We start from the raw sequence: 21,046 nt of genomic DNA, 5'->3' as shown, positions 1-21,046 counted from the left end.
TCTGTCCTAATTAGATTGTAAGCTCTGTCGAGCAAGGACTGTCTCTTCATGTTCAAGTGTACAGAGCTGCGTACATCTAGTAGCGCTATAGAATTGATAAGTAGTAATATCATACTCAGGTCCATGACAGCAGTATGCAGGTCCCTGGAGCAGTTTTAGTGGGTGCAGCGCACTTCAGGCAGGCGGACCCATCCCCATCCCCCCCTACCTATTATGTTTGTGGAGGAAACAGCGAGCCCTCCAAAACCCACCACAAACTCACTGTACCCACATCTAGGTGCCCCCCTTCACCCGCAAGGGCTATGGTAGTGGTGTACAGTTATGGGTAGTGGGTTTTGGGGGGGGGGGGGTTGGGGGGCTCAGCACATACGGTAAGGGAGCTATGTACCTGGGAGCAATTTATGAAGTCCACTGCAGTGCCCCCTAGGATGCTCGGTTAGTGTCTTGGCATGTCAGGGGGACCAGTGCACTAGAAATGCTGGTTCCTCCCACGACCAAATGGCTTGCATTTGGTCGTTTCTGAAATGGACGTTCTTGGTTTCCATTATCGCAGAAAATCAGAAACGACCAAATCTAGGGACGACCAAATTTAAGGATTTGGACGTCCCTGACTGTATTATTGAAACAAAAGATGGATGTCCATCTTGTTTCGAAAATGCGGGTTTCCCCACCCCTGAATCGGGACATTCTGCGAGGAAGTCCAAATCAAAATGAGGACGTCCCTTTGGATTATGCCCCTCCACGCCATACTTTCTATTATTATTTGAATATTTTTACTGCTGTAATTGACTGTTGCTTATGTTTGGTTTATTCTTACTATACACCACCTTCAGTGAATTCCTTCAAAAAGGCAGTAAATAAATCCTAATAAGTAAATAAAAATAAATAGGATTTAAAAATAAGGCGTTGTGGTGAGAACCCTGTATTTTCAATTTTAAAACATACATACAGAGAAACATAGAATATGATTATTTATTTATTTATTTATTTAGTTGCATTTGTATCCCACATTTTCCCACCTATTTGCGGGCTCAGTGTGGCTTACAATACATTGTAAATGATGGAAATACAGTTTCTTATATTACATTACATTACGAACAGATAAAGGAAGACAAGGTCAGATTAGTCGCCTTTGGGGCGTGGAAACTAAAGGATATGGTGTAAGGGATTTAATACGCTGATCGAATAATAGCAAGTGAGCGATGGGGTAGACAGTTTTTATCTGTGGGTAGATATTGAATGGGAGAGTACGGGGACGTGGATTACGTGGGGTAATATCTTGAGGCATTGTTGTGATGTATATGGGATTTATATGTTTTGCTCCTTGCGGTATGTTTTGTCAAAGAGATAGGTCTTCAATTGTTTGCGGAAGTCTGTCAACTCGTAGACAGCTCTCAGGCCGTGTGGTAGTGCGTTCCAGAGTTGCGTGCTCTTGTAGGAGAAGGTTGAAGCATGTAGTCCTTTATGCCTTTGCACTTAGGGAAGTGGAGGTTGAGGAAAGTTCTGGATGATTTTTTGGCGTTTCTGGGTGGCAGGTCTACCAAGTCGGACATGTATGCAGGGGCTTCACCGTGAATGATTTTATGCACTAATGTGCATATTTTAAAGGTGACACGTTCCTTAAGTGGGAGCCAGTGTAGTTTTTTGCGTAATGGTGCTGCACTTTCGTATTTTGGTTTTCCGAAGATGAGTCTGGCCGCTGTATTCTGAGCTGTCTGAAGTTTTCTCATTATTTGTTCTTTGCAGCCTGCGTATAATGAGTTGCAGTAGTCCAGATGGCTTAATACGAGTGATTGTACCAGATTATTGATTTGTTAGCACTTATATCCTGCTGAATCCAAAATGTGCTAAGCGGGTCACACAAAAGCAATAGATTAAAAAAAAAAGGTACTGTTCACCAGACTAAAAACATATTTGTCATTACAGTTTGTCAGTTCTATCTCGATGGCATAGTTATAATAAGATTCTATTATATGGGAGGAAAAGACTTCAGACGCTCAGAATTAAAAATCTTAGCAGACCTAAACGGAACTGCTGTACCTCTGATCAGCTTCCTCTCTAACCTCAGAAACCTCCCCTTTAAAATTGTTTTTTATATCTCTTCAATATATGTAAATATAAATATATAAATATACCCTCAAGTTAGAACTGGCAAGTTATAATGGCAAAGATTTTATTAGTCTGGTGAACAGTATCTTGTTAATATATTTTGTGATTTGTATCTAGTGACAAGATAATTTAATTTGGAAAAAAAAAGCCCATACACAGTATGAGGAATAGCCTAATGGTTAGAGCGGCGGGCTGAGAACCAGGGGAGCCCAGTTCAAATTCCACTGCAGCGCCTGTGATCTTGGGAAAGTCACTTAACCCTCCATTACTTCAAAATTCAGATTTTGAGCCCTCCAGGGACAGAAGATACTTACTATACCTGAGTGTACATCATTGTGATAGTTTTCAATTTTGCAGGTGGTATATAAGAAAATAAATAGACACCATGATATATAGAATAACAGCCTAACCGAAATACCATATAACCCTGATAATAATGGCTTTCTCCTGACTTCTTCGTAACCAGGTGTCCTCTGTGCTTATCACAAACTTTCTTAAATTCTGTCACTGCTTCTCTTTCACCTGCTTCCACTGAAAAGCCATTCCATGCATCCAGCACCTTTCCATAATGAAATGTTTCTTGATGCTGCTCCAGTTCACTCCCATTGAGCCTCATATCATGACCTCTTGTTCTGGAGTATTCTTTCCTCTGATAAAGGTTTGTTTCTTCTGTATTATTGATACCTTTGAGGTATTTGATTGCCTATCTGATATCGCTGCCTGGATGTCTCAACGTCATCTGAAACTTAACATGGCCAAAACCGAGCTTCTCATCTTTCCCCCTAAACCTACCTCTCCTCTCCCCCCTTTCTCTATTTCTGTGGATGGCACTCTCATTCTCCCTATCTCATCAGCTCGTAACCTTGGAGTCATCTTTGACTCCTCTCTCTCCTCTGCTCACATTCAGCAGATTGCCAAAACCTGTGGTTTCTTTCTCTTTAACACCAGCAAAATCCGTCCCTTCATCTCTGAGCACTCTACCAGAACCCTTATCCACACTCTTATCACCTCTTGTCTTGATTATTGTAACCTGCTTCTCACTGGCCTCCCTCTTAGCCATCTCTCTCCTCTTCAATCAGTCCAAAACTCTGCTGCGCGATTCATTTTCCGCCAAAGTCGCTATGCTCACATTAGCCCTCTCCTTAAGTCACTTAAGTGGCTCCCTATCCGTTTCCGCATTCAATTCAAACTTCTCTTATTGACCTATAAGTGCATTCACTCTGCCGCTCCCCAGTACCTCTCCACTCTTGTCTCTCCCTACGCCCCCCCCTCGGGTACTCCGTTCTGTAGATAAATCTCTCTTATCTGTCCCCTTCTCCTCTACTGCTAATTCCAGACTTCGTTCCTTTTATCTTGCTGCACCTCACGCCTGGAATAGACTTCCCGAGCCTGTACGTCTAGCCCCGTCTTTAGCCGTTTTCAAGTCCAAACTTAAAATCCACCTCTTTACCACTGCTTTTGACTCCTAACCACTACTCACTTGCCCTGTCCTTTTATCCTCACCTCTTTATTCCCTTACCCTTAATTGTTCTGTCTGTTTACCTGTCTTATCTAGATTGTAAGCTCTTTGAGCAGGGACTGTCTTTTTGTGTATGGTGTACAGCGCTGCGTATGCCTTGTAGCGCTATAGAAATGATAAGTAGTAGTATTTGAATGTTTCTATCATATGCTCCCTCCAGCCCTCACAAAATTTATAATTTTCAAGATGCTGATTACCCAGTGTAACTGAATGTAACTCATCTTGAGTTACTACTGAAAAAGGTGTGAGCAAAATCTTAATAAATAAATAATGCTTTGATGTGATTATTTACTAGCAAAGAGTTGAGTGTTCTTTCTTTATGAAGTACCACCATCTAGTGGGAAGAAATGTGTAATACTGCAGAGACTGCAAATGTCTGGCATTGGAAAACAGATTGAAATATTTTGTAGCTGACCCACCAGGAGCAAAAGTTACATTTAAGAGAAAATTATATGGGTTTGATAGTCAGTGTGGTTTAAGTGGGCAGGAAAGGCTCCTGACAGCCTAAACCATGCTGAGTGGTCCATCTGTTGATATTCACCCAGCAGTACCACTGAATAATGGCTATAACTACATTATCCAATGGAAAGGCAATCCGGCGGTGGAGTCGGGCAGGAGCCGGGAGTTGTGTGGGATACTGGCGATATTGGGAGCCGGTGTCCACATAGCTAAGCACCTTGATAGGGGGCAGCCTTTTGTTCAGTCCTATCTTTTGGGTTCTTAGCTGTGTGGGTGCCAGCATTGAACATCTGCTACACACATATAACTTCTACTACCAACATTACCCCTGCTTTGCTCCCCCAGCCTCTTTTCCGGTTCTGATCCCCACCTGATGTGATATGCCCCCCCCCCCCCCCCCAATGTTTCTATTTCCACTTGATGCGATCCTCTCAATCCATTCCTCAACCCCATTCCGATTTCTGCCTCCAATTATGAGTGCCCCATGCCCCACTGCAATTCTGAACCCCTTGATCCCTCTCTCCTCCTGGACTCCCTTTTTCCACTCAGGTGGTGATTCCTGGTGTCTAGTGGGAGAGGGCCGGAGTGGACCCTTTCTGCTCTTGCCTCATTGGCTCTGGGTCTCAAATGACGGTGTTGACTCCTAGCAGAAGTCTTGTGCACTACTGCTAGGGATCAACCATCCATATATAGGGTCAGCACTGCCATTTTGAGACCTGGAACCAACGAGACAGGAGCAGAAAGAGGACCCTGTATATTTAGCATCTCTCATAACATTTCACATCAATTAAGACCCTTTAATCTCTTCATGACGGCCAACTATTTATACCTCCACCACATCATGTTCACCTAGAATCAACACGTCATGGAGCATTCTTTGCATAGTGCCTCTACTATGGAACTCTTAGGAATCTTCGAACTGAGCTATCACTGATGAAATTTTGATCAGCCACAAAAACTGCTGTGACAGCTGATATGGGTGGAACCTGGAGCAGACTAGCATAGTCTATACCTATCATTTTTTACTTATTCTTTTTCTATTCATGTTCTTGAATATTTTATGGTACACGACTCTTACGCTTGTTTGGAAGGCGGTTTATAAAGTTTGAATAAACCATAATTGAGGCCTCCCTTTTCAAAATGTGGTCTTGCAGCACATGTGCTTTCCCAAATTCACCCTATTGAAGTAAGTCTCAATCATTTCCAAACCACAACTCAATTCAGGTTTTTAAAGATCCTCAAAAAAATTGCCTAAAAGCCTCGCGGATCACTTTATTCTTTTTCCTCTCCACCCCCTCCTTATCTATCTGATCTACTTTGATAAACCCATCCCTCCTCTTACTTGCCTTGTTTCTGTTTGCCATTCTTAATAAGAATTCTGTTCTCTCCAGCTTGATCTCATCAGTTTTACTTCGAACCCCCACCAACTTTTTATGCACTCTAGGGCCTCCTGTCTGCTTATGCTGTAATTGCAACCTCTCCTGTTCTTTATACCTCCATTCTTCTCTTCACCCTTGCTGGAGTTTACAGTAGTATCCCCCTCATGTATGTTTTCCCTTCCTGTCCCCCCTTCTACTTCATTGCTACTAATATAATCTTCCCATTTTTCTTCTCTTTCCTAACCTCCTTTTTCTGAATTGAACCCACATTAATCTTCCAAACCATCCCCACCTTTATGACCACTGTGGCATGATCAGACACTGCTGTGGACTCAGTTCTTATATATTTGCCACCCTGTCCCCATCTATCTAACTGAAAATATAAATGTGTTTTCCCTGCGAAACACAAATGCTCTCTTACTCCTGGATTACACAGCCGCCATATATCCATCCATCCAAAGCCAGTCAAACATTTCCTCAACGCATTTCCCTCTCCTCTATACCCCCTGTCTTCCACGGGTGTAGATCTGTCCCCAGGCACAAATACACAATTCCTATCTTCCTCCTAGTGCTACTACTACTTAACATTTCTAGAGCGCTACTAGGGTTACGCAGCGCTGTACAGAACAAAGAAGGACGGTCCCTGCTCAAATGAGCTTACAATCTAAAAAACGAAATGTTATCCTATGGTATCCTTAGCTTTTACCTCAAAGTTCATTGTGGTACTTTGGTCCATTTTGGTCCATTGGGTGCTTATAGATATTGTAATGAATAAAAAAAACCTAAAATAATGCTTGAAACTTGCTCTTTTGTTACATGTATGCACTTTTCTACCTAGTTGCTACCATTTGCCACACATTTCTGCCAATGATGGACAAGTTCTTCACTGTCCTTTCCACCTCTTCATTCGTGTTGAACAGATGCCTCTGAAGGTATTCCTTCAATTTTGGAAAAAGATGGAAATCACATAATGTTAAGTCTAGGCTGTAAGGTGGATGGAGTGAGACTGTGAGACCCATCTTTGCAGTTGCCCCTGTGGCGTTTCATGCTGTGTGAGGCCTAGTGTTGTCATGTTGCAACAGAATTTCCTTCTTGTGCTTCCTTGCTCTTAATCATTCTTTCAGAATTTTCCGGGTTGCTTTAAGGGATCCTCTGATTATTCTTTATGAGCTCATCTACCTTTCCCATGTGAGATTCATCCATTGCTGTCACAAGTCATCCACAGAAATCATCCCTTCCCGGTCCACGATCATTACAATTTTTAGCCAAGTGACACACACAGTACTCACATCAGCACAGTCATCACCATAAACAGCCTGCATTTGATGGTGAATTTCAATTGCAGGAATTCCATCAACAGAAATTTGGGATTTGTCTCCTATAGCTGTTGATTTTTAGATTATATTTGACTAGTAAAAAAGCCCCGTTTCTGATGCAAATGAAACGGAGGCTAGCAAGGTTTTCTTCTGTGTGCATGTGGGAGTGTGTGTGTCCCTGCCCTCTGCCCTCTCTCCCCTCCCCCCTCTGAGTCCTTCACTGTTACAGAGAGAGCAATTTGATTTCGTGCTTTGTTTGTGTTACGGAGAGGGCGGGGCAGACACTCATGGGGAAACCGGATATCACTGCCCCTTCACACTTCCGGCTGGAGGTGGTGCCTTTTATATAGAGAGATGTATTATTGATAACTTTCAATAAAGTTTTTTTGAAAAGAAAAAGAAAAAAATTCTATCATAGCAAGTTGCTTAAATTGTACTACTGAGTGCTCACTTCAGGCTTCCATTTCACAAGCAATAGCAAAACAGACTTTTCACACAGACACTTCTTGCCAACTTGAAGTGAAGGAGATTTCAAAGAAGAACTGTGGGGGTGGAGGCATTACTTTTCATTCAACAATTGCGCATTCAATATTGAGTGGGTGGAAGGATTGGCTAAATTGTGTGTCGTTCCGTTTCTTCCCCCTCCCCCCCCCCCCCATAGACAACCAGCAGCAGCTTTTTAAGTATGCCAGTGTTGTTATCCCCCTTTCCTCAGATTGAATAAAATGCCTGCCCAAACCATGCTCTCTTGAGTTTCTCTATTTCCTGTATCTATGCTGTATCCTCTTTGTGTCTAGCAAGGTAAGCCAGGATTCACCTCTGTTTAATGAAGCTGTTAAACCTCCTCCTCTTCCAACTTCAAAAGTGACAATTTTTAAGGGCATTTGAAATATCTTGCATCCACTTACTATCTCCCCTAACCCCTCTTTCTCACCCCCCATGCCCCTCATCCCATTAAACATGCCACCACCCCACCAGAAAACTTATTAAAACCTACACATTTAACATGCTTCCACCCCCCTCTCATTTTATTTTCCAAAGACCATTTAACAAAGTGCAGACCTCCCCATCGACTCGCATCATCAGCCCCAACCAGCATGAGTCCGTGGGGTGCCTAAATGTACACGCCCAATTATAGAATTGCCTCCTTACACCTTTGGAGCAAGTGTAAATGTGCAGGAGAGGATTTGTGCCCTACTTGGGGTTGGGGGGGTGTCACTGTAGGCATTTGATTTATAAAGGCACATTTAAGCCATGTTACAGGGATCTGCAGTATTTGCTTAGTTAGTGTAGTAAACCAGGTGTTGAGTGCATTTTGTGTCAGGAGATGTGGCATAGGTGGAGAGTGGGTGTGGAAGGCATTTTGCAGTTAAAATGCTACGTTTACCATGCACTAACTAACATAGAATTAATACAGGACCACTTACCATGCTAAGTTCTTCTGCGCTAGCTGTGAGCAGGTACCGCAAGTTAATCTGAATGTTAATACACGACTTGCATTAAAATAGTGGGAACACCCTTAATAGGTGCAGGGCTACATTTGCATCTACCGTGTGGTAAAGTCCTGTGTTAAGCCACAGTAACTTCAAATTTTACCATGTTTTAGTGGAACAGCCCCTAAGTACCTATGCTGTCTTTATTCAGATATACAATCACATTTCTGTGGGCTTTAATTAATCTGTTCAAGCCACCAAAGCCGTAGACGTGTCTAGCAGCGATAATTCATTAGTTGTAAGATGTAAACAAGATGGATTAAATGATTGGTGATAGATTGTTTTACTCCTTTGAAGCTTATCTTAAAAATGACATTATTTTAAGGGACGAAGATTAGTAACACACTTCTTCCTCCTTGATCATTTTTCTTAACTTCTCAAGACTAAAGACTGGTCCAGTAAATCACAGTATAGGAAACCGGCTTCTAAATAGCTAATAGTTGGGGTTTTTTTAAATTTCCACTTCTAACCTTATTACAGTGTTTCTGGCATTTTATCAAGGAAATAATTTGCGTTAGTTATTTGGGAGACAGAGATAAGTAGTAACTATTTTTTTCTTTGAGAAACATAACCATCTTATATAATAAAACTCACCCTCAACGTTCTGAGGATACTGACGTCACTTCCGTCATCAAAACGGGTTTGAAGGGTTCGTGGTGGTGAAGCCACCAAAATCGCCGTCTCGGGGCCCTGCCCTCGCGTCAAACGTGATGACGTCAAGGGCGGAGCAATGGCATCACACACCGAGGGCGGAGCAATGGTGTACGGTGCGTTCAGGAGGTGTGGAGCAATGGCGTCAGAATGACGAAGGGGTCGGGAGGGAGGGAGAAGGGTGGGGGGGTGTTGGGGAGGAAAACCTTGCTAGCGCCCGTTTCAATTGCTCCAGAAACGGGCCTCTTTTATAGTTATACAATAAAGGACCTAAACAGATTATAAAATTTAATATTTTAGTGTGGGAAGAAAATGATTTCTAACTATTTTTTCATTAGCATTAGAATTTTCTGATGCATTGTGCTTGTATTCTGTACACTGCAAACTGAATACATTGGGGTGATTCTGTAAAGTGGCATTACGATGTAGGCAACACGTGGATCATCTATTCTATAATGACATTGGGGTACCCAGATTCCATTATAAAACTTATATGTTGTGTGCGTACATGGGAAATACTCCCATGTCCTGCCCATGTACATTCTCTCCTTGACAGCAACGCTTTATGCCACTTGCGTGCACCCTTCTAGAATAATCCTTAGGACATTTGCATGCCTAAGTGGCACTTTTTGCTGCATTTACACATTCATGGTTATAGAATTGCCCCGATTGGGTTAACAAGGCAGAAGGGGGATGCTGAAAAGATAATTCTGATGATGTTGAGGTATGATGAGGTTCTGTTGAAGTCCTCCGTTGCAAGAGTGAATGAAGTGTAAGGAGATCAATAGTTATGGTCCCAGCCATTGCCATTCCTTCAGGGGCTTGTCAGTTATGATGATATGCTTTGCAACACCTGCAAACTGTTACTATCATTATGAAATTATAAAGGTAATAGATCCCACTATACTGTCATAATTTCAACATTTTCACATTTCAGCAATTGCTGGATCTTACTAAAAAGGGCTTTCCCTTCCCCGTCCCATTCTGGTCATATATTAAGTGTTCTATAAGTCCTCCAACAAATTTAAGTAAACAGCACATTCAGATATGAATTGGCTGTAGCATTCCAGATAAAGAAGTACATAAGCATCGCCATGCTGGGACGGACCAAGGGTCCATCGAGCCCAGCACCCTGTCACCAACAGCGGCCAAAAGAACAAGCAATTTGCCCCGCCCATCCTAGAAATACTGTATTATTCCCTCGTCCATTCAATAACATTCTATGGCTTTTTCCTCCAGGAAGCCGTCCAACCCTTTTTTGAAGTCCGCTAAGTTAACTGCCTTAACCACCTTTTCCGGCAGTGAAGAAAAATTTCCTCTGATTCATTTTAAATTTACCACACTGCAGCTTCATCGCATGCCCTCTTGTCCTAGTATTTTTGGAAAGCGTAAACAGACACTCCACATCGACCCGTTCCATTCCACTCATTATCTTATAGACCTCTATCATATCTCCCCTCAGCTGCCTTTTCTCCAAGCTGAAGAGCCCCAGCCTCTTCAGCCTATCCCCTGTATCATCTTTGTCGCCCTTCTCTGCACTTTTTCCAATTCCACTATGTCTTTTTTGAGGTGCGGTGACCAGTACTGTTAACCTGCAACAACACACTGTAATTTGCAAACTTGTCTGCACACTGCTTTTATCTGAAAAATGTTTCTTTTTTTTATGTCATTGCCACAGCTGTCTAATCAGGCATTCTCATGTGTGACTCTCATTGTTTGTGCTGTTTTAGGAGCGGTGTTTTGCTGCCTTGGCTCGCGTGGAACGTACAGACTTTGTTTCACCCATGTCCATTGGAGAAGTTGCTCATGTCAGTGCCGAAATCACCTACACCTCCAAACACTCTGTGGAGGTCCAAGTTAATGTGATGGCTGAAAATATTTTAACAGGTAATCTCAATCTTAATTAAATCTGATGTTGTGTAAGTTTGGTATATAAGTTGATCTTGCCCATCCCAATCCAGAACCGCAGAATTAATACATTTCTAATGAATGGCTACTATTAATGTGGGTTCAGACTAGATGGAAATTCTGATACCTTGGTTTTTCATTGGCCAGATGCTAAACTCTAAAGCTGCTTCCCAAAGTACTGCTGTTTAAAAGTATTCTTGGGACCCTGTTTAATAAAGTGTGGTAGGAATTTTTAGTTATTTAATTTGCAGTAACTGCAAAATCTCTGTGGTAACTGTTGGAGGTGTTCCAGCAGTTTCCCATTCAGTTAATGTAGAAAAACATTTTTTAAATGTTTTCATTGCAGATAAAATGATGCAATTAAATACACTTATGCAGGAGGTGGTAACTGCACAGTGTTATCTGCTATGTTAGAGTTAAAGGTACTTACTGCCGGTTGGGTGCAGAGTTGGTAGGGACTGTCTCTCATTCTGCATTAGCTGTAAAGTGTGATAACTAGTAAGACATCTGTGTTAAACTGTTAAAGAACATTCGAACATATGAATTGCCATATTAGGTCACACCAAGAGTCGGTCAAGCCCAGTATTCTGTTGCTTACAGTGGCCAAACCAGGTCACAAGTACCTGGCAAGGTCCCAAAAAGTAGTAAGTTTCTATGCAGCTTACCCCTAAGGATAAGCAGTGGCTTTTCCCACATCTACCTTAATGACAGTTAAAACTTAAGAATAGCCATGCTGGGTCAGACCAATGGTCCATCTAACCCAGTATCCCGCTTCCAACAGTGACCAATCCGGGTCACAAGTACCTGGCAGAAACCCAATTAGTAGCAGCATTCCATGCTACCAATCCTGGGGCAAGCAGTGGCTTCCCCGTGTCCATCTCAGTAACAGGCTATTGGCTTTTCTTCCAGGAACTTGTCCAAACTTTTTTTTAAACTCAGATATGCTAACCACTTTTACCACATCTTCTGCCAACGAGTTCCAGAGCTTAACTATTCTTTTGAGTGAAAAAATATATTTCCTCCTATTTGTTTTAAAAGTATCTCCATGTAATTTCATTGAGTGTCCTCTGTTCTTTGTAATTTTTGAAAGAGTGAAAAATCAATTTGCTTTTACCCGTTCTACACCACTCAGTATTTTGTAGACCTGAATCATCCCTGCTCAGCCATCTCTTTTCCAAGGTGAAAAGCCCTAATTTCTTTAGCCTTTCCTCATATGGGAGGAGTTCCATCCCTTTTATCATTTTGGTTGCTTTTCTTTGAACCTTTTCTAATTTCACTATATATTTTTTGAGACTACAGCAACCAGAACTGAACACAATACTCAAGGTGAGGTCGCACCATGGAGCGATACAGAGGCACTATAGTATTCTTGGTCTTATTTTGCTTACCTTTCCACATAATTGCTAGTATCCTGTTTGCTTTTTTGGCCACCGCTACACACTGGGAAGAAGATTTCAGCTTATTGTCTACAATGACACCTAGATCTTTTTCTTGAGTGCTGACTCCTAAGGTGGACCCTAGCATCAGGTAACTGTGATTTGGATTATTCTTCCTAATGTGCATCACTTTGCATTTGTCCGTATTACATTTCATCAGCCATTTGGATGCCCAGTCTTCCAGTTTCCTAAGGTCTTCCTTCAGTTTCTCACAGTCCGCATGTGTTTTGACAACTTTGAATAGTTTTGTGTCAAAGTTTTTGTTTGGGGGTGCTCAAGCTCTGCCCTAGACCCCGCCCCACAATGCTACTAATTGTAATATCATTTCTTCCATTTATTCTTCATATACATGGGATATAACCTTATTAATAATACATAATGGTAACCACAGAATTAAACTACACAAAGCACACTGTATGCATTGAAACATGTAATTAACTGTCGTTTATATTCTGCTTTGTCCAGGGAGGTCAAGGCAGGACTCAAACAATGCCAACCCTACCTTTGAAAAGGCAGCATAGCAAATATTTACATTAGTATCTAGAGCACTTGGGCCTTCATGATCAAAAGCAAACTCTGGCGCTAGAGGCTGTTAACGCCATACTAGCGCCAGAGTTTGCAGCCGACCCATGATCAGAGCCCTCAAGCGCCTGAAACCGCGCACTCGAGGGCTCTCAGCGCAAGTAGCATGCAAATGCATGCTAAACAGGGCTTCTAGCACAATTAGCTTGCAAATGCATGCTAATTGGCGCTTAACGCATTCATCCCCAATGATCAGCGACCAGCGCGCCAAAGATTGGGTCGCTGGCCGCAGCAAAATCAACACCAGCTCCGAGCTGGCGTTAGATTTTGCGGATCATTGGGGAGGAATGGTGAGCCCTGTCCAGCATGCAGTTGTATGCTGGCAGGCCCCCCTTCCCCCCCAAGGCAAACTCAAACGGGGTGCTGGAGGTCCGGTGGGTCTCCAGCCCCCGAAACCCCCAGAAATCGTTCTTCCATCGACGGGGGTGGGGGCTGGAGGTCCACCGGACCACCCCAAATCTTCCCCCCAGCGTTGTCGCTCCCTTACATGGTCTGTAGCCCCGCCCAGTGCATCCCAGGATGCAGTGGGCGGTGCTGGGTGCCGCCATTTTGGGCTACGACTGACTGGAAGAGGAGGGAGGCAGGCAGGCTGCGTCCCTCCTCCAACAGAAAGGTAGGGGGGCCGGGAGGGGGCCGGGACGGGGCCAGGGGCGTGTCACCACACCACGGACCACCAGGGAATTTAAAGACAACGCTGGGGGGAGGATTTGGGGTGGGCTGTCAAACAAGTGCGGGAGGATTGTGCTGAGCGCATGCTCGGGCGCAATTCTCCCGCACTTCAACATGATAATCAAAGATAATAGCGCTGCTTAGATTTGCATGCATTATCTTTGATCATCGATGCAGAAAAGCCCTGCGCTGTCCCGGCGCTATTTTTAGGGCGCTGTTTGGAACAGCGCAGGGCTTTTGGTCATCTGGGCCTAATAGATCTCCTATTGAGAAAACAGAACAAGCTGGACTGCCACAGGCTCTTACACAGATAATCAGGTACCTCGGTCACAATGCAAAAAAGACCCTCTTTAAATAGAACTAAGGACCTCAAATTTCACAGTGCATTTCTTCACAAAATACAAAGACATGAGAGATGCACATTTTCCAAAGATATAACTAAAGGGGGTATGGAGGACTATCAGAGATGAAAAATGTACAAAATCAGAACCTCCACCAATTCAAAAATAACATCTCGTAGACTCTAATAGCAATATTACTCATAAATACCGTTCAATCTCAGGGCTTAAATGCAGTCTTCCATATCATCAAGCTGATCAATCCATAGACTGGTGGGTTGTGTCCATCTACCAGCAGGTGGAGATAGAGAGCAAACTTTTGCCTCCCTATATGTGGTCATGTGCTGCCGGAAACTCCTCAGTATGTTCTCTATCTCAGCAGGTGGTGGTCACACACAGCAGCAGCTCTGGCTAGGCCTCCAAGCCTAATTTTTAGGTTTTGTTGAGTGCCTGGGGTTGAGGGCTCTTTTGAGCAAGTGCAAACCTGGTGGTGCCAGGTCCCTCCTTTTCTCCCCCCTCCCGCTGGCTCCGTTAAAAAAAAAAAAAAAAAAAAAAAAAAAAAATTTTTGAACGGCCTTAAAGGCGTTTATTTCGACGTTTATTTAAGCGTCTATTGCAGCTACTCACTGAGACACCAGGTCGTTACAACTCGGAGCGGACAGCAGGTAATTTTACCTTTTTATAGCGGGCGGGGGTTCCCCGATTCTTCTCCTCGTGGCTCATGGCGTCGGAGGGCGAGGGCGCAAAGGGTCGCTCCCCGGGTCGCTCGAGCGCTTCTAGAGGGGATGCGGGGGTCTTCAAGCCGGATTCGCCCTTGGTGGGTGACAGTTTCGCGACCGATGCATGTCCCGGTCCTTCCTCCGGCGTGGCGGTTTTTCCCGCCATAAACGCCCATCCCCCGCTCCTCGCCTCCGCCATCTTGGCCGGCCACGCGGCTCGGACGGCTTCTTCTTGGGCCGCCCTTGAGGTTGGAGACATTAATGCCATGAACGCCCTTGATTTGGGCGACGGCACAGAAGCGGCTAAAGTTAAGAGCCGTTCTTCCCGCGCGGCTCCTTCGCGGAGTTTCGCGCCGGACGCCATTTTGGATGCGCAGCATGTCTCTCCCCCGCTATTGCGAGCGCCGGTTGAGAGCGCGCCTAGGGCTGTTGCCCAGGCTGCGGAGGTGCACAGTCTGGGGGGTTTCTCCCCCGAGTTTGTTTTGCTGCTGCATCGGGCCTTCCTCATGCACAACGCTGCCCCCGCTCCCTCCTCTGGTAAAGAGGTTGAGGTTCCCAGAGGTAAACGCCCTCGGGTTGATTCCCAGGCCTTGGAGGAATTTGTCTCCTCCGATGTAGATGAGGGCAGCGTGTCTGAGGTCTCCCAACGGTCCTTTGCGGATTCCTTGGTGGAGACGGATCCCCGCTCGGATGGAGCGGATGACCCCTCTGCAGCGCGGCTTTTTCGCCCGGAGGATTTGCCCAACCTGTTGTTACAGGCCATGGACACTTTGAAGATATCCTCTCCGGAGGACGTCTCTCCCTCAGCCCCTGTTGGCTCTGCCATTATGCTGGGGACTAAGCGCCCGCCTAGAACCTTCCACGTGCATGATGCCATGCACACCTTAATTGCGGCTCAATGGGATGTCCCAGAAGCGAGCCTTAAAGTGGCTAGGGCTATGTCCCGCCTCTATCCTTTGGCTGTGAGTGAACGTGAGGCCTATCTGTGGCCTACCGTGGATTCTTTAATCACTGCGGTGACTAAGAAAACGGCATTGCCGGTGGAAGGTGGCACGGCCCTAAAGGACGCCCAAGACAGGAGATTGGAGGCGGCCTTAAGGTCGTCCTTTGAGGCGGCTGCTTTAAGTTTGCAGGCCTCAGTTTGCGGCTCCTATGTGGCCAGGGCGTGCCTGACTATGGTGCAGCGGGCTTCCCCCTCGGATCATTTCTTGAGGAATGATTGGCCAGCCCTGGAATCGGGCTTAGCCTATTTGGCAGACTTGCTGTATGATGTCTTGAGAGCCTCAGCTAAAGGCATGGCTCAGACTGTCTCTGTGCGGCGGTGGCTTTGGCTGAAACATTGGTCTGCTGACCACGCCTCAAAATCCCGCCTGGCTAGATTGCCTTTTAAAGGCAAGCTGCTCTTTGGGGTCGAGCTGGACAAAATCGTGACTGATCTCGGCACGTCTAAGGGCAAGAAGTTGCCGGAGGTCAGGGCTCGGGCGAGTGCTCGTCCCGGTACCTCCAGAGGACGGTTTCAGGAAGCCCGTCGGTACCGCCCGGGCAGGTCGGGTGCTTCTGCCCCCACTTCCTTTAAGAGGAATTTCTCCCCCAAGCAGCATTCCTTTCGCAGAGACCGCCGTCCCGGAGGTGCTCCCTCCGGTCCTCCCCCAGGGTCTCGTACCCAATGACGGGGTATTGGTCCACGCCCCAGTGCAGATTGGAGGACGGCTGTCCTCGTTTCTGGGCGAGTGGACCACAATAACTTCAGACGCTTGGGTGCTGGAAGTCATCAGAGACGGCTACAAGCTGGAGTTCTGCCGACCCTTAAGAGACGGGTTTGTACTCTCTCCCTGCAAGTCTCCGGTCAAAGCTGTGGCTGTGCAGCAGACTTTGGACAATCTGATCCGCCTGGGTGCGGTCGTTCCGGTGCCAGAAAGTCAGCTTGGCAAGGGGCGTTACTCCATTTACTTTGTGGTACCAAAGAAAGGAGGTTCGGTCCGGCCTATCCTCGACCTCAAAGGGGTCAATCGGGCCTTGAAAGTGCGGCACTTTCGCATGGAGACTCTCCGCTCTGTTATAGCGGCAGTGAAGGCAGGGGAGTACCTGGCATCCTTGGACATCAAGGAAGCGTACCTGCATATTCCCATCTGGCCTCCTCATCAACGCTTTCTGCGTTTTGCAGTCCTGGGCCGACACTTCCAGTTCAGAGCCCTCCCGTTCGGGTTGGCTACTGCTCCGCGGACCTTTTCCAAGGTAATGGTGGTCATAGCGGCCTTCCTGCGAAAGGAAGGAGTACAAGTCCATCCTTATCTGGACGACTGGTTGATCCGAGCCCCCTCTTATGCAGAGTGCGGCAAAGCTGTGGACCGGGTAGTTGCTCTTTTGAGCTCCCTGGGATGGATCATCAACTGGGAGAAGAGCCAGCTGCGCCCGACTCAGTCCCTGGAGTATCTGGGAGTTCGATTCGACACCCAAGTGGGCAGAGTGTTCCTGCCAGACAATCGGATTGTCAAGCTTCAGGCTCAGGTGGACCAGTTCCTAGTAGCCTCTCCTCTTCGGGCTTGGGACTATGTGCAGCTGTTGGGTTCTATGACGGCCACGATGGAAGTAGTGCCCTGGGCCAGGGCTCATATGAGACCACTACAACACTCTCTGCTGCAGCGCTGGACTCCGATGTCGGAGGATTATGCTGTGCGTCTTCCCTTGGATCCAGCAGTGCGCAAGGCGCTGAGCTGGTGGATGCAGACAGACAAGTTGTCTGCGGGAATGCCTCTGGTGTCCCCAGAGTGGATTGTCGTCACGACGGACGCCTCGTTATCGGGCTGGGGAGCCCACTGCTTGGGAAGGACAGCGCAGGGGCTCTGGTCTCCTGCAGAGGCAAAGTGGTCTATCAACCTCCTGGAACTCAGAGCCATTCGGTTGGCGCTTTTGGAGTTCATCCCGGTACTGGTGTTCAAGCCTGTACGGGTCCTGTCGGACAATGCCACGGCTGTGGCCTATGTCAACCGCCAGGGAGGTACCAAGAGCGCCCCTCTAGCCAAGGAAGCTATGAGTCTATGCCAGTGGGCGGAAGCGAACCTGGAACAGCTGTCAGCGGCCCACATTGCCGGAGTCATGAATGTCAAGGCGGACTTTCTCAGTCGCCATACCTTGGAGCCCGGAGAGTGGCAGCTATCTGCTCAGGCGTTCTTGGACATCACGAAGCGCTGGGGCCAGCCGAGCCTAGATCTGATGGCGTCATCGGCCAATTGCCAAGTGCCGCGCTTCTTCAGCAGAGGACGGGACCCTCGATCCCTGGGAGTAGATGCTCTTCTCCAACAATGGCCGACACAAGAGCTTCTCTATGTGTTCCCGCCCTGGCCCATGTTGGGCAGGGTACTAGACCGGGTGGCAAAGCATCCCGGCAGGATAATCCTGGTGGGTCCGGATTGGCCCAGGCGTCCCTGGTATGCGGACTTGATCAGGCTCTCAGTCGACGATCCTCTGCGGTTGCCAGTGGAGCAGGGCCTGTTACATCAGGGTCCCGTGGTGATGGAGGATCCCTCCCCCTTTGGTCTTACGGCCTGGCTATTGAGCGGCAGCGTCTGAGGAAGAAGGGCTTCTCAGACAAGGTCATCGCCACTATGCTGAGAGCGAGGAAACGCTCTACTTCTACTGCTTACGCCAGGGTTTGGCGTATCTTTGCAGCGTGGTGTGAAGCAGGCTCTCTTTCTCCTTTCACTGCTCCAATTTCTTCAGTGTTGACGTTCCTGCAAGAAGGTCTGGACAAAGGCCTGTCGCTCAGTTCCCTTAAGGTCCAGGTAGCGGCTCTGGCTTGCTTCAGGGGCCGCCTGAAGGGTGCTTCCCTGGCTTCGCAGCCAGATGTGGTGCGCTTTCTCAAGGGGGTTAATCACCTGCGCCCTCCTCTGCACTCAGTGGTGCCTGCGTGGAATCTCAACCTGGTGCTAAGAGCATTGCAGAAGCCGCCGTTTGAACCCTTGTCAAGGGCATCTCTGAAAGACCTGACGTTGAAAGCAGTCTTTTTGGTGGCTATCACTTCAGCCAGAAGAGTTTCCGAGCTCCAGGCGCTCTCGTGTCGAGAGCCTTTTCTACAGTTCACTGAGGCAGGAGTGACTATTCGCACAGTGCCTTCCTTCCTGCCCAAGATTGTTTCTCGCTTCCATGTGAATCAGCAGCTATGTCTCCCTTCCTTTCGTAGGGAGGACTACCCAGAGGAGTACTCTGCTCTTAAATATCTGGATGTGAGACGAGTCATCATCAGATACTTGGAAGTGACCAATGATTTCCGGAAATCGGATCATCTGTTTGTCCTGTATACAGGTCCTCGTAGGGGTCTGCAGGCTGCTAAGCCTACAGTGGCAAGATGGGTCAAGGAAGCCATTGCAGCGGCTTATGTGGCCGCGGGGAAGGTGCCGCCTATCCAGCTGAAGGCTCACTCTACAAGAGCTCAGGCGGCCTCGATGGCAGAGGCCGGTTCCGTCTCCTTGGAAGAGATATGCAAGGCGGCAACTTGGGCTTCGGCCCATACATTCTCCAAGCATTACCGCTTGACTGTGGCTGCTCGGGCGGAGGCCCGGTTTGGAGCTTCAGTGTTGCGGTCAGGGATTTCTATGTCCCGCCCTGGGTGAGTACTGCTTCGGTACATCCCACCACTACTACTACTACTACTACTACTATTTAGCATTTCTATAGCGCTACAAGGCATACGCAGCGCTGTACAAACATAGAAGAAAGACAGTCCCTGCTCAAAGAGCTTACAATCTAATAGACAAAAAATAAATAAAGTAAGCAAATCAAATCAATTAATGTGAACGGGAAGGAAGAGAGGAGGGGGTAGGTGGAGGCGAGTGGTTACAAGTGGTTACGAGTCAAAAGCAATGTCAAAGAGGTGGGTTTTCAGTCTAGATTTAAAGGTGGCCAAGGATGGGGCAAGACGTAGGGGCTCAGGAAGTTTATTCCAGGCGTAGGGTGCAGCGAGACAGAAGGCGCGAAGTCTGGAGTTGGCAGTAGTGGAGAAGGGAACAGATAAGAAGGATTTATCCATGGAGCGGAGTGCACGGGAAGGGGTGTAGGGAAGGACGAGTGTGGAGAGATACTGGGGAGCAGCAGAGTGAGTACATTTATAGGTTAGTAGAAGAAGTTTGAACAGGATGCGAAAACGGATAGGGAGCCAGTGAAGGGTCTTGAGGAGAGGGGTAGTATGAGTAAAGCGACCCTGGCGGAAGATGAGACGGGCAGCAGAGTTTTGAACTGACTGGAGAGGGGAGAGGTGACTAAGTGGGAGGCCAGCAAGAAGCAGATTGCAGTAGTCTAAACGAGAGGTGACAAGGGTGTGGATGAGGGTTTTGGTAGAGTGCTCGGAAAGAAAGGGGCGGATTTTACGGATGTTGTAAAGAAAGAAACGACAGGTCTTGGCGGTCTGCTGGATATGAGCAGAGAAGGAGAGAGAAGAGTCAAAGATGACCCCAAGGTTTCGAGCTGAGGAGACAGGGAGAATGAGAGAGCCATCAACAGAAATAGAAAATGGGGGGAGCGGGGAGGTGGGTTTGGGGGGGAAAATGAGAAGCTCGGTTTTGGTCATATTTAATTTCAGGTGGCGTTGAGACATCCAGGCAGCAATGTCAGACAAGCACGCTGAAACTTTGGTTTGGATGCAAGGTGAGATATCAGGGGTAGAAAGGTAGATTTGGGAGTCATCAGCATAGAGGTGGTAGGAAAAGCCATGGGATGAGATTAATGAACCAAGGGAAGAAGTGTAGATAGAAAAGAGGAGGGGACCAAGAACAGAACCCTGGGGTACGCCGACAGGCAGAGGGATAGAAGTAGAAGAGGATCCACCAGAGTGAACACTAAAGGTGCGGAGGGAGAGGTAGGAAGAGAACCAGGAAAGGACAGAGCCCTGGAATCCAAGTGAGGACAGGGTATCGAGAAGTATGCTGTGATCGACAGTGTCAAAAGCAGCGGAAAGATCAAGAAGAATGAGGATGGAATATTGACCTCTGGATTTAGCCAGTAATAGGTCATTGGAGACTTTAGTAAGCGCAGTTTCGGTTGAGTGGAGAGGGCGAAAACCAGATTGTAATGGGTCAAGAATAGCATGTGAGGAGAGAAAATCAAGGCAGCGGCGGTGAACAGCACGCTCAAGTAATTTGGAGAGAAAAGGAAGGAGGGAGATGGGTCGGTAATTAGAGGGACAAGTAGGGTCAAGTGAAGGCTTCTTAAGGAGAGGTGTGACCACAGCATGTTTAAAGGCAGCAGGGACAGTCGCAGTGGAAAGTGAGAGGTTGAGAATGTGACAGATAAAAGGAATAAGAGTAGGAGAGATGGCATTAAGAAGGTGGGTGGGAATGGGATCAGAGGAACAGGTGGTACATTTTGAGGAAGAAAGGAGAAGTGTAGTTTCCTCAATAGTAACTTCAGGAAAGGAGGAAAGGGAATGAGGGGAAGGAGAGAGAGGGGAACGGACTAGTGGAGGGAGAGCTGGTG

The 21,046-nt window shown here is 46.8% G+C and overlaps 1 protein-coding gene across 2 annotated transcripts in view; it reads left to right on the top strand.

Moving 5' to 3' along the window:
* Positions 1–21,046, top strand: part of ACOT7 (acyl-CoA thioesterase 7) — a 204,934-nt gene that overhangs the window by 25,296 nt on the left and 158,592 nt on the right. For both annotated transcript variants that reach the window (XM_030185905.1, XM_030185904.1), the window contains exon 3: positions 10,657–10,813. In XM_030185905.1, coding sequence (XP_030041765.1) covers positions 10,657–10,813 — 157 coding nt within the window. The remainder of the gene's footprint in view (positions 1–10,656; positions 10,814–21,046) is intronic.

Source organism: Microcaecilia unicolor, chromosome 13, assembly GCF_901765095.1.
Source record: "Microcaecilia unicolor chromosome 13, aMicUni1.1, whole genome shotgun sequence".
NCBI classification, from domain to species: domain Eukaryota; kingdom Metazoa; phylum Chordata; class Amphibia; order Gymnophiona; family Siphonopidae; genus Microcaecilia; species Microcaecilia unicolor.
Note: the sequence above shows the minus strand (reverse complement) of the source record. Positions and strands in the feature narration are given on the sequence as shown.